At 43.0% G+C, this 14,610-nt stretch overlaps 1 protein-coding gene across 1 annotated transcript in view; it reads left to right on the forward strand.

Moving 5' to 3' along the window:
- syngap1b (synaptic Ras GTPase activating protein 1b) overlaps positions 1-2,226 on the forward strand; it is a 132,313-nt gene extending 130,087 nt beyond the window's left edge. Inside the window, exon 21 of the mRNA XM_078251763.1 lies at positions 1,885-2,226. Within this exon, the coding sequence (XP_078107889.1) occupies positions 1,885-2,226 (342 nt within the window). The remainder of the gene's footprint in view (positions 1-1,884) is intronic.
- The last annotated feature ends 12,384 nt before the right edge of the window (positions 2,227-14,610 follow it).

Raw genomic sequence — 14,610 nt, forward strand, 5'->3', positions numbered from 1 at the left:
TAGACATGTGTATTGGTCTACACATGGATATTAAACAACACTGTCGGTTGTGTTTGAGAAGGAAACAAGTCATGTTACTGGCATCCTGTAACTGTCTGTAACCAAAGCAGATAATGTACAATATAGCTGTTCATAGCACCAGTTAGCAGCTGAAAATGTTTTCATTTATTTTGGTTCTGATTGAGAAGAGAAAAGGCCCGCTAATTCACATCAAATGTTGGGGTAATTTCTTTTGTTCTTTTCACTTCTTTTTTTTTTTTTTTTAAGTGAAATGGAAACACCTTCCACTCACAATGGACACACCCATCAAATACAGTTTATCCAGTGATATATTTGCTTTTGAGCCTTTTGATTCATTTCCTCTTCTGGATGCCGACCAAACTATCCCTCCTACCTCCTGTCTTTCCTCTCTACAGTACGTCATTCCATTCATGTTACAATATTTCATACTTCTCGTTATCTAATGTCTAAAGTTATCTAAAGTTTGATAAAGAACAAACCTGAGTTTTGCACATATTTAAAAGTTCTTTTAGACGGCTCGCACTCTCAAACAGACCACTCGTACATTTTCAGGGGTCTCTGTAATTGCGTCTAGACACCACACAGCAAATGTGCCGGGCAAGATAAATCAAGTGCAATTATATCAAGAGGTTCTACCAGAGGTCTGATGGAAAAACTGTGATTTTCAGCTTTCAAAATGCTTCTATATTCAAATCATCTTGCAGTAGCTCTTGGATACGTTAAGTACCATTATGAATAGAGTCCTCATAGTTGTCTATTGGCACAATAACCCAATTGTTTTCTCTTCCCACTGCTCCTACACAGATGTCAGTGAACAAGACTGGGAGTGAAGGCTTGATATAAACTAATAATGAAACTAGTCTTGCATTGCTGTTATTTCTACGCCAATGTAGGTAAGAAAAGATGGCAAAACCAAACTTTGACTTAATCACTAATCCAAAGCTCCAACCCAAGGATGAACACCCATGCAGCAGCTTATTGCTATGTGGTCAATGGGTTTGGGTTCGACATTTTGGTTGGTGAATTCGACAGGTTTGGATTTCCCGCCCGGCTATAGGATGCACCTTTATCTTGCTTTTTTTTTTTTAAATTTGGCGCTGAGCTCTTTGTGGCTTTACGTTTTTGTGCATGTTTTTAGAAGCCGGCTGATGCTACAGTATGTGCTGTTAAGATAATAATGATAATTGTAGAGTTCCTCTATAGTCTTTAATATAAAATACTTTCAGCTACTCAAGCTCGCACATTTACATTGAAACGTATTGATCATGATTTGTACTCATTGGCAAAGAATGACACTTGACTTTTCCTGACACCCGATAAACAATTCTTGCCACTCATCCAAAGCGGATCAGGACCCTTTGACCTCAAGAATTTTAATTCCCCTCCATCCCCTCTTTTCCCGTGGTCCTTTTCCTGTGCTGCCATTTCTATTGATGTACGTCATGCATCAACTTCGTAACTCATTTGGCTCTCTCTCTCTCTCCTCTGTCTGTCTGTCTCTTTCTTTCTGTGTGGTTCCACCAATCCCTTATCACGTGTCTTTTATTTTCTGCCATTGCTTTTACATGTACTCATTCCAACTGGTTCTTTGTATTTGTCAATGTTTGATGTTTTTTCTACTTCCACACAATTCGATCACATCCTTCTCTGGCGATTTTCCTCCTTGTCCTCTTCCCATCTTTATCTCACTATTCTTACTTCCTCCCACACTCTCACTGATTTTTCCCTCTAAATGTCACGTCATCTACCATCATCTCCTTTACAACTCCTCACATTCCTCCCATCTTTCTTTGAATGTCCTCTCTCCTACGACCTCCCTGCTCCCACTCCTCTTTCCCCTCCCCTCTCTCTCTATCTCACTAGGAAGAGCAGCTTTCCTCCCTGGGTTATGCAGACCCCGGTGTGAAAACTGAAGGTGGAGGGGGAGGTGGTGGTGGAGGCGGAGGAGGAGCGGTAACCGACGATCAAGGCCTCAGAGTTTCTTCCTCTGGCATTTCCTCTGACAGCTCGCCCCACAATGGAGTCCTCCCCCAAACTGTAGACCCTCCCTCTCTACCCACTCCTCATCAACATCCTAGTCAGAATGGAGAGCTCCGTGGCAACCAAACATCCTCCCCCATGACAACCTCACAGGCAACTGGAACCACGGCAACAGCAACCACAGGCATAGCAGAAGAAGGGGGAGTAGGTCAAACACAACGCTGAGCCAAATCAGAGAGAGATGACCCAAAGGAAAACACTGTCCCTGTCTTTCCCATTTAGCAAGACAATGCTTTCGAAAAGAATTGGCCGTAGATATTCTTATTCCCCGGGCAAGAGAGAGAATAAAAGTGTGCGGGAGACAGGTAGTAATCGTGCAGTTACTGTACGAGCATAACACATGAACACACAACACAAAGGGCTCTTCAATGGACACTTGTTCTCTTGATGCTCACATGGCGCAGCAGTTAGTATCAGTCTTGCAGGACAAGATAATGATACCTCGTCACATACTGTTTGAATCAGTCAAACAAAGCATTTGACGTACATACCAAGCAGATATGTGAACACATGCTCTGTACACTCATTGCCTGTCTGTGGCTTCATGAGAAATAAATACATGTAAGGAACAAGAACTATAGAATGTCTTGCACCCCAAAGACTTCATAGTAGCCATTAGCAAGTGCTATAAGCTCGCTTATAGTAACCCCATGACTCCCATGGATGTAGGTGCATTAAATATACCTATCCTGAACACGCCAGGCTGCAAATTGTGTAGGTAGAGATGTGGTGATGTAGTCTGGCTTTCTTAGTGCCTTTGAGTGTTTTTCAACAGGGTTATCCAATAGAGATCTGATACAGAATTAACAGATGTAGATCCAAGTAAGCTTTGCTAGTAAGAGAAGTGATCTGTGGGCTAAAAAACATAGATTCAAACAAGATCAAGTGTCTTAGAGGTTTGACGGAAGACATTTTTGGGAACTTTTTCTCTTTTTTTCAATCTAAGGGACTTCTTGTTTTTAGACAGAGCTCGTGCAATTTTTCTCTTCTCAATCTCAGAACCGATATGTGATAAACTGGTGCTAAACAGAAACAAATGGTGCCATTTTCCAAGTCAATTGTCTGTGTCTGCCATAGCACTGCCTCTTTCATGATTCACTCACTGTCTTTTTCTCTCTCTGTCTCTGTTCTGCGGTCTTTGACAGGACTTGTATTCCCCCAGTATGTTTTGTATGTGTCTTCTTTGTTTTTGTTCTTTGTGCATCCTGTTGTGTTCTTATGTCCAATGGGGTTGTTGGGGTTTCCATATCTGTGTTTTAGAAGCGGCCTCCTCCAATCTCTGGTTTTATTTACAATTAATAAAAGCAGCTCCCAGGCTCAAAATTGAGGGAACATCTATTGAACAGGTTATTTCAAATTTGTCAAAGCCCTAAAGTGTTATTTTCAGTTTACATTGAGAAGTAATAATTTTAATAATGAATGAAGAAGATACTTTGAATGAAATGGATGAATGGAGTTTTAAAAGGGTTTTTTTTCAGTTAAAAAGTGTTGGTCCATTGTGTTCACGTAGGGAAGATAAGTGGTGCCATTATTACAACTTTTTATTCTTTTTTTTTTTGTTAAATCAGTTTTATCATGCAATTTTCACAAAAGACAAATTAGTGATTACCCACTTATGTTTTTAGTTTAGGTCACATACCACATAATGCCACATTTTACTACAGTAAACATTGCCAGTGTGACATGATAACAAGGATCATCTTATGTGTGAAAAGATCATTTTGTTTGTTTGCCTGCCATTAAGTGCCTGGGATTAATATATTGAGCATCCTTTGGCCAGTAGACTAGCTAGTCATCGACCAAATGCACAGTATAATGCCTTGCTTAAGACAATAAGAATATATTACACCCCTGCTGCTTAAGAAAAATCCGTAACGACATTTTTCTTTGTGTAGTTTACATAATTTGACGTTTCATTTCAAAATAAAAAGGCTATTTCTGAAACCATTTGATAACAGCATTAAAACAAATTAAAAGACGTTCCGAGTACATTTTAGAAATACTGTATAATGTGTTTTTGAAATGAACCCTTCAGTTTCTTGTGTGTCAAATGCTGAAAACACGAGTCTTTAAAATGTTTGTGATGTGTATCCATATTCCTTCATTTTGTGTATGAACTGTCTGTTGTACTGTAAGGTTTGTCTGGATGTGAACTTGTTTTTTGTCTCTTTAGCCTCACACACTGGTATCGCTCTGAAACAACTCACCTTGTTTAAACGTTCAGGTTGGACAAAGAGGAGTTGAAGAGTTTCACATCAGCTTTGTGTCAGCCATTTTTCTCTTTGGAGGGAACAAACCACTTACTTTGCCATGTAAAAGGTCAATTTACATGGCCAATGCTAGCACTTTGTAGGCCAGTGCTTTTGGATTAGCTTGGATTCATACCTTCAATGAATGTTTTAACTGTTGAACCACCAAATGTTAATAATGCTAGCAGTCTTACGCAGGGAAAGATTGTCTTTTATTTAGACAGCTTGTAGGGCTACTTTTTTCTTGTAAAATTACTTGTGTGAAGAATGATGGATTTAAAAGCGGTCTAGGTTTAAACATCAGTGTCTTTTCAGAGGTGTGAGATGATCCGTGATTGAGAAATTAACATTGCTGTGAAAATACCTCAGTGACTCAGGTAAACAAGCAGTTGCCTCAGAGCTGAACACAAAAACTATAGAAAAGAGATGAGTCCAGCTTTGGAAAGACACTCGGTCTCTCGCTATGCTTCAATAGCACCTGATCAAGCACCCTCCCCCGTTTCTTCTCTCTCCCCTTTTTTTTCTCCCCCTAGCCACTCTCAAAGCTTCATGGAGGACAATGTGGAACGTAATTGGCTGATGCACCATCGGCAGTCCGCAGGGTGGCATAGCCAAATGTCCAGAGCCCTCTCTCGTGACGCGATTGGCTGACAAAGGGAGAACTTGGGGCATTGGTCCCATTCTCTTTGCTCAAAGGATGGTGTAGAGCCCCAGCGGACCATGTAAGGAAATGCTGGGTTGTTTTTGTTTTGTTTTTGTTTTTTTCACTTTAATTGGGCCCTCTCTCTCTGATTTGATAACAGGATTTTTTTTTTTATCTTTTTGACGCCTCATGGTTGGATTTACATTTTACTTTTAAAAGGTAGGCTGGACACATATTGGCGTTTGTTAGCCTGCCGAGCATGCAAAGAACAGCTATGCAGTCTGATCAATCAGCAGAACGGAGGACACAAAGGCCAAGGAAGGCATGATGCCCAAAATGAGAGAGAGGGGAGATGTATTTTGGGTAAGATATATTTCAAAGGTGCTTGACTTCTCTTAAATTTCAGTCAAAGCTAATTTACTTTTAGTGCATTTATTTCTCTCTCTCTCTTTCTCTCTCTCTCTCTCTCTCTCTCTAGCTCTCTCTCTCTCTCTCTCGCTCTCTCTCTCTCTCTCTCTCACTCTCTCTCTCTCTCTCTCTCTCTCTCTCTCACTCTCTCTCACTCTCTCTCTCTTTCTCTCTCTCTCTCACTCTCTCTCTCACTCTCTCTCTCTCTCTCTCTTATAGTCTTTTTAAATTAGCCTTTGATTCCTCTTCATCTACTCAATCTTTGTCTATTTAGGATTCTCAAAGCATTATTTAACCACTTCATTTTTACTCACGTTTTAGACACACTTGATCTCTTTCTCGATTCATAGTTTTAGCTTTTCCATTCCAATCTCTTTCAGACTTTGATTTTAAAGGAAACTAAATATGCACAGCCTAATACAACAACAAGTGAAACTGCTTCAGAACAAAACTCTTGCTTCAATGAAGACTTTGAAAAACCGGACAGAATGTTATTATTTATATTTCTATGATACTGCTTATTCTTACAATAGTGTGTATATATATATATATATATATATATATATATATATATATATATATATATATATATATATATATAAAAAACTCTTCATCAGAAATCTTCCGGAGCAGATATTTATTTCTTGATATAGATAGATGCATCTATCTAATGGAAGTTCATATCCATTTTATATGAACCAAGTTTTCTTACTAAGACAATCTTGTGGAGAGAATCATTGCCCTAAAGGATTGTGAATAAAGGGACAAACTTGTGTTTTACCTACTCCCCTTACAGCAGTTTGCACGTTGCTGTGACCTGTGCGCCACCCCCTTCCTCTTGGTTATAATCATTCAAAACAAAAAAACAACAAAAAAAGTGGACGGATGTTTCGCCAAACAATCGCCATGGAGCTCTCCATTAACGGACGATGTGAAAGTCTTTGGATGGGGACATTCTTACAGCTATTGTTTTGTACTCCACCTTTCGACTACCTGTCTGTAGAGTTTTAAGCGAGCAGAGGATGAACTCGTGGTTTCAGTGTGGCCACATTTCTGCAGTCAAATTGCTGTAAAACTTCCCATTTATTTAAATGGATGGACCCCACTGACACCAGTCTGAGTTCAAATCCCTGCCATTTCCACTTATGACTGAAACAACGACAGAGAGAGATATGTTAGAGGTCCTGCTGAAACGAGTGAATGTGTTTGTATATAAGTGTGTGTACTGGCTAAATCTTTGTGTATATACTGGATAAATGTGTATATATGGTATGTCTATGTGTATATACAGTTTGTTTGTATATGCAGAGTGTACAGTTATTTTTCCTCTAATGTTTCTCTCTCTTTCTATGAATAGGTCTTCTCAAGTTACCAATACTGAGGCATGGAAAGGTTTTTAAATGTACTGAGCTATCAGAGGCACTTTGTGTGCAGACTTAGAATATCAGCAAGGTCTGTCACTTATAGCTGCATTCTCGAAGCTCTCATACAAGAAGTAAGTCACATAATCTTTAGCTTGCACTCATTTTCTGATCAACTAAAAAGCTTTTCTAAGTAGATTTGGGTGACCAAGCAATGTTTGTACATATATAGACTAAGACATTTTTTTCCAGAAACCTCCATCTGCATTTCTTTGAAAATGATCAACCTGTTTTGAGTTCTTGCGTATCTGACTTTCACTTTAGGTTCCTATGGTATATGTTTGCAACGGTTGTCATTCAGAGTTATATATTTATTCCGACAACCCTTATATATTTCTTAAAATTTTGTTCCCCAAATTCTGCCTCTCATGGAGCCTTCTAACCTTTTGTTAAGATTCGGTCAGACTGGCAAATTCTTCCATGAAAGTATACTGTCTTTACTTAACATTGCTTGTTTTTGTATAGGTCCTTACTAAATAAGTGTGCCTCCCCCCTTATACTCTTACTAACCTAGATCCATTAACTCCTCTGGTCACTCATCTTCATACCCCTTGACAAGCCATAGCCCCCCCTCCCCAAAACTCCTCTATTGTTGTTTTGACAGGACAGACATTTGGGGATTTTGTGTATATTAATGGAAGAGTGGTGTTGAAGAGTGTATTGCAGTTGTATATGGATTTGTTATGAATGTGGATATTCTGATCATTGAATTATTATTGTAATAATGATAATAATTATTGCCACTTTGATTTTGTTGATTAATTCCTTTCATGCGGCTGATGAAAATGCCATTGTTCCTCTTTTTTTTTTTTGGAATACACCGGAATTTATATTTTTCGGGTGGGTGAATCTGGAGATAGAAATACGTAAATAAATAAACAAATAATTAAATTCTTAATCTGCTGTGGTAATGTGTGTTCTATTTCTTAATGCACTAACTTGGGCTTTTCTCAATTTCTCAAAGTATTGGTCCATTTTAGATTAAAGTTGGTTTAAGTTTATCAAAAACACATCAGTGAGCCACGCGGTTGCACTGGGTGACATGTTCCTTCATTATGATGAACACACACATTGTAGTTTATTTTAAGTAATCCCATATTCACCATCCTGCGGCTGAAAATAGTCCCTAACAATTGCACGATTCTCTCCTGTTTGAGTTGCTAAAAGCTACAGTGCCCAGCTTGCTTTAGAAAATCACTGAGCCTTTAAAAACATGAACCTATACATTTGTGACAGTTTATAAGTATTTATATCCTCAGTAGAAATCAAAACTGTTTTGAAGCCTCGAGTTTGGCATTTGGCTATTTGCAGCCAAAAGTAACTGTAGGTGACCACATTTTGACCAGAGGGTGGAGCTGGGGAGAAGCGCTAAACCAGTGTTCTTTCAATGTCGCTGCGCTAAGCTAAAAGCTAAAGAGGGAAACTTTGCTGATTTCAGTGGGCTGTGGACTTTTGCTGGCGGGTGAGCGGGACGCTGGAGGCGTGCATGACACAGAGCCGGTTAAGGATGCTTTAAGTGATATCACGTGTTTTTTAGGCTACAACATTTTTTGTCACATACAGCAAACATCTCCTCACTATCCGCTAGCTGCCTGTCCCCTGAACACACTGTAAAAAAGGTCTCTGTAGACAGCCCAGGCTCCACAAACGGCAACAAAAACAAACTGTGCCAACCTGCACCACGAAACATAATAAACAGTGTTCCAGCCAATAACCGACAAGAAGGATTTGGGGGTGGGGGTTGGGAGGTTAGAACACGGAAGGGACGGGGAGGGGACGGGATGAGGAGAAGGGAGGGGCGAGCTAGCCTCCGTTTTGTTTGACAATACTTCGAACGTCAACAAGAAGTGACATCACCCAACATCTGCTTAGAGCACCTTTAAAAGTCGTCAATGTTTCCTTTTACTTACCAGCTAACACTAGCACTATCTAGCTAGCTAGGTTAGCAAGGTGTAACCAAATGCTGAACAAGACAATTTTAGGCGACCAAAATGTTACAGTTGTTACACTATAAAAGGGTCAAAGTACTAGGACGAAAATCTCGACAATACACAAAACAAGTTCACGTCTATCTAAATGTACATATAGGGCCATGACGACCAGTCAATCACAAATTAGCCACGCCCTAAAAAAAATCCAGTTTTATCATCTATATTTCAATCTAATATACAATTTAATTTACAAAATGAACATCAGGCCATTCTCCGGGAACCATCACCTTATCGTGGTGGAGAGGTTTGTGTGTCCCTATGAACCTGAGGGCTGTGTTGTCTGGAGCTTTGTGCTCCTGGTAGGGTCTCCCAAGGCAAAGTGGTCTCAGGTGAGGGGCCAGACAAAGAATGGTTCAAAAATCCTATGAAAAATCGAGGAAGGGATGAAGTGACCCTGCCCGGAGGAAGCCCGGGGCCCCCGTCTGGAGCCAGGCCCAGATGGAGGGCTCGCCAGCGAGCGTCTGGTGGCCGGGTTTGCCACGGAGCCCGGTCGGGCACAGCCCAAAAAAGCTACGTGGCGGACATCCCTCCATCCCATGGGCCCACCACCTGTGGGAGGAACCGCTGGGGTCGGGTGCGCTGCCACATGGATGGCAGTGAAGGTCAGGGGCCTCGACGGACCAGACCCGGGCAGCAAAGGCTGGCTCTGGGGACATGGAATGTCACCTCTCTGTGGGGGAAGGAGCCGGAACTTGTGCGGGAGGTGGAGCGCTACCAGTTAGATCTGGTGGGGCTTACCTCTACGCACAGTCTTGGTTCTGGAACCATACTCCTGGATAGGGGTTGGACTCTTTTCTTCTCCGGAGTTGCCCAGGGTGTGAGGCGCCGGGCGGGTGTGGGGATACTCACAAGCCCCCCGGCTGAGCGCCGCTACGTTGGAGTTTAACCCGGTGGACGAGAGGGTCGCCTCCCCTACGCCTGCGGGTTGTGGGGGGGGAAAACTCTGACTGTTGTTTGTGCATATGCGCCAAACAAGAGTTCAGAGTATTCGGCCTTCTTGGAGGCCTTGAGTGGAGTCCTGCATGGGGCTCCAGTCGGGGACTCCATAGTTCTGCTGGGGGACTTCAACGCGCACGTGGGTAATGATGGAGACACATGGAGAGGCGTGATTGGGAGGAACGGCCTCCCTGATCTAAACCAGAGTGGTTGTTTGTTGTTGGACTTCTGTGCTAGTCATGGATTGTCTATAACGAACACCATGTTCGAACATAGGGATGCTCATAAGTGTACTTGGTACCAGAGCACCCTAGGCCAAAGGTCAATGATCGATTTTATAATCGTTTCATCTGATCTGAGGCCATATGTTTTGGACACTCGGGTGAAGAGAGGGGCGGAGCTGTCAACCGATCACCATCTGGTGGTGAGTTGGGTCAGGGGTGGGGGAAGACTCTGGACAGACCTGGTAAGCCCAAACGGGTAGTGCGGGTAAATTGGGAACGTCTGGAGGAGGCCCCTGTCCGACAGAATTTCAACTCACACCTCCGGCGGAGCTTTTCGTGCATCCCTGTGGAGGTTGGGGGCATTGAACCCGAGTGGACAATGTTCAAAGTTTCCATTGCTGAAGCTGCGGTGAGGAGCTGTGGTCTTAGGGTCTTGGGTGCCTCAAGGGGCGGTAACCCACGAACACCGTGGTGGACACCGGTGGTCAGGGAAGCCGTCCGACTGAAGGAGGAGTCTTTCCGGGATATGTTATCCCAGACGACTCCGGAGGCAGTTGCAAGGTACCGAAGGGCCCGAAGGGCTGCAGCCTCTGCCGTGAAAGAGGCAAAGCAGCGTGTGTGGGAGAAGTTCGGAGAAGACATGGAGAAGGACTTTCGGTCGGCACCAAGGTACTTCTGGAAAACCGTTCGCCACCTCAGGAGGGGGGAAGGGGAACCATCCAAGCTGTGTACAGTAAGGATGGGGACGCTGTTGACCTCAACTGAGGAGGTAATAGGGCGGTGGAAGGAGCACTTTGAGGAACTCCTAAACCGACTAATACGCCCTCTATGGTAGAGGCAGAGCTGGAGGATGAGGGGGGATTGGCATCAATTTCCCTGGTGGAGGTTGCTGAGGTAGTTAAACAACTCCACAGTGGCAAAGCCACAGGAATTGATGAGATCCGTCCAGAAATGCTTAAAGCTCTGGGTGTGGAGGGGTTGTCTTGGTTGACACGCCTCTTCAACATTGCGTGGAAGTCTGGGACGGTGCCTAAGGAGTGGCAGACCCGGGTGGTGGTTCCCCTTTTTAAAAAAGGGGGGACCAGAGGGTGTGTGCCAATTACAGGGGTATCACACTTCTCAGCCTCCCCGGTAAAGTCTACTCCAAGGTACTGGAAAGGAGGGTTCGGTCGATAGTCGAATCTCAGGTTGAAGAGGAACAATGCGGATTCCGTCCTGGTCGTGGAACAACGGACCAGATCTTTACTCTCGCAAGGATCCTGGAGGGAGCCTGGGAGTATGCCCAACCAGTCTACATGTGTTTTGTGGATCTGGAGAAGGCGTATGACCGGGTGCCCCGGGAGATACTGTGGGAGGTGCTGCGGGAGTACGGGGTGAGGGGGTCCCTTCTCAGAGCCATCCAATCTCTGTACGACCAAAGCGAGAGCTGTGTCCGGGTTCTCGGCAGTAAGTCGAACTCGTTTCAGGTGAGAGTTGGCCTCCGCCAGGGCTGCGCTTTGTCACCAATTCTGTTTGTAGTATTTATGGACAGGATATCGAGGCGTAGTCGGGGTGGAGAGGGGTTGCAGTTCGGTGGGCTGGGGATCTCATCGCTGCTTTTTGCAGATGATGTGGTCCTGATGGCATCATCGGCCTGTGACCTTCAGCACTCACTGGATCGGTTCGCAGCCGAGTGTGAAGCGGCTGGGATGAGGATCAGCACCTCTAAATCGGAGGCCATGGTTCTCAGCAGGAAACCGATGGAGTGCCTTGTCCAGGTAGGGAATGAGTCCTTACCCCAAGTGAAGGAGTTCAAGTACCTTGGGGTCTTGTTCGCGAGTGAGGGGACAATGGAGCGGGAGATTGGTCGGAGAATCGGCACAGCAGGTGCGGTATTACAGTCAATTTATCGCACCGTTAGTGACGAAAAAGAGAGCTGAGCCAGAAGGCAAAGCTCTCAATCTACCGGTCAGTTTTTTGTTCCTACCCTCACCTATGGTCATGAAGGCTGGGTCATGACCGAAAGAACAAGATCCAGGGTACAAGCGGCCGAAATGGGTTTCCTCAGGAGGGTAGCTGGCGTCTCCCTTAGAGATAGGGTGAGAAGCTCAGTTATCCGTGAGGAGCTCGGAGTAGAGCCGCTGCTCCTTTGCGTCGAAAGGAGCCAGTTGAGGTGGTTCGGGCATCTGGTAAGGATGCCCCCTGGGCGCCTCCCTAGGGAGGTGTTCCAGGCACGTCCGGCTGGGAGGAGGCCTCGGGGGAGACCCAGGACTAGGTGGAGGGATTATATCTCTAACCTGGCCTGGGAACGCCTCGGGATCCCCCAGTCGGAGCTGGTTAATGTGGCCCGGGAAAGGGAAGTTTGGGGTCCCCTGCTGGAGCTGCTACCCCCGCGACCCGACCCCGGATAAGCGGATGAAGATGGATGGATGGATGGATGGATGGATGGACATCAGGCCAATCAGACTTCTTTTTGCAACCAGTGGAGTCGCCCCTGCTGGCCATTAAAAAGAATGCAGGATTAAGGCACTTCTGCATTGGCTTCAATTTTCAGACCGGGAAGCTATGTCCATTTCTTTTATACTAAGATGCTATACATTTCTATTTTATATTGCAGGAATGGACAAAGGATGACGAATGAAGGAATGGACAAAAATATAGAATATCGCAAGCCTTATCCTTTAAATGGTAGGAAACATCTTGTCTGGAATAATATTTGGTCACTTCATTGTAGACTAGGGCCACAATATTTTACACAAGTTATTTTCCTGATTAGTTGATAAATTGTTTAATCTATATAATGTCAGAAAATTGGTTTTACCATAGATTTCCCAGAACAGAAACTGTCCAAACTCCCAAAATATTTAATTTACAATCATATAAAACAGAGAGCCAAAAATGCTCACATTTGAAAGGGTTGGTACCAGCAAAGGTTTGGTATTTTGCTTGATAAATGACTCAAAGATTGTTGTCATTTAACCTTCAGACGATCAACTAATTGATTAATTGACTAATTGTTTCAGCACTACTGTATGGATATACTCACGGCATGCAAGGTTTGTAAAGAAACAATCTTCAATCAAGTCACAAATACTACACTTTATATCTGAAAACTAAATTCAAGTTATTGATCTGCTCTTCCAATGTTTGCAATAGAAAGATTCATTTTCTGGACTTACAAGCTTGTGGTTGCACACAGTACTCACTCATCTGGGTCATCTACATGTGTCCTGTGTCTCAGGACTGTGATTTTTCTCTTGGTGAGCAGAGCAGATTTTTTCCTCACACTCTCTTCAGCTAAGGTGCTGAGAATGAGGATGGCAGGCAGGATCTGGGAACTGGACTGATTATAGCAAGCTTGTAATTATCCTCATCCTCCTACACTTAATCGCCTGCAGTTCCTTAGTGGGTTGGCAACTTCTGAGTTTGGACAGAGCACACAAATTGCACATTGGAGGAGCAATAGACAGTTCATGCTGTGTAAAAACAACAAACAGAGCTGTAAGTTCCACCTTAACCTGCTCCAGACCTGAGCATCAAATACATTCATGTAATTATTCTGCCAGGTTAAACTCTGGAGAACATTATTGTCACAATGAAATGACCAATAAGGTTTTCATTTTGTATGTATTTATATCAGAATTACATCACTTTTACCTCCTGGAAAACAGCATTACATTACATAATTCCAACAAAACCATTACACTGTAAATAAGCATCTTTATAGAACTATATTTTTCTCCCTAACTCTACCCATTGACTTACATATTTCAGTGATCCCCTCCATCATCATCTGCCATACCAGTACCCTGTTTCCACAGTCAGGAAACACATGAAAATGTGTTAAATTTAGGAAGCAAGTGTCTCTCAAAATGCCATTTCTCTGTCACCTTAATATTGCATTTATGGGGATGTAAAATGATGTGTGATCTTTATAGACCTCTATTGGTAGCAGGAGGAATTACAACAACAGAGTTTATAGTGGCTATGGTCACTATGCCATCCTGCATTAGAGTAAGCTGCAGTTTGAATACGCAGTCCTAGGACTGCATTTCTATTAACCTAGTTTCCGAGTGGCAGGGTTGGCTCAGTGGGTAGAGCAGGCGCACATATACTGAGAGGTTTATGCCTTGACGCAGAGGTCCAGGGTTTCAAATCCGACCTGTGACAATTTCCTGCATGTCTTCCCCCTCTCTCTCCACTTTCTCACCTAGCTGTCCTATCAAAATAAAGGTGGAAAAAGCCCAAAAATAATCTAGTTAACTAAAAAACCTAGTTACCAAACAAAACTGACATATTGCGCAAGCACCAACATGTAAGTTAGCAGCTAGCTAGCTATGAAGGGTTAAGGTTAGGGTTAGGTTAAAAGAAGTGTTTGGGTTAGAATTATTGTAACTACATAATTCTGCCTTCAGTAGCAACAGTTTTTTTCATCAACTTCCTTTGTAAGGAAAAAAGACAAGGAATGATACAAATGATGGAAGTATGGATGCAAAATTGGGAACTGAAGAGAACTAATGTTGCTTGTGACACAACTGTAATGTAATTTGCATATACATATATAAAAGTATAAAAGTATTCAGGCAAAATGTAGGCATACTGAAAATATTATAGTAAAGGTGCTTGTTGGGAAAAATGGTCCCTTTAAGAGTTATATGTATCAAATTATTAAGTATTTTATATACTTTTGGATTTTTT

The sequence above is a fragment of the Sander vitreus genome, chromosome 6, assembly GCF_031162955.1.
Source record: "Sander vitreus isolate 19-12246 chromosome 6, sanVit1, whole genome shotgun sequence".
Taxonomy (NCBI): domain Eukaryota; kingdom Metazoa; phylum Chordata; class Actinopteri; order Perciformes; family Percidae; genus Sander; species Sander vitreus.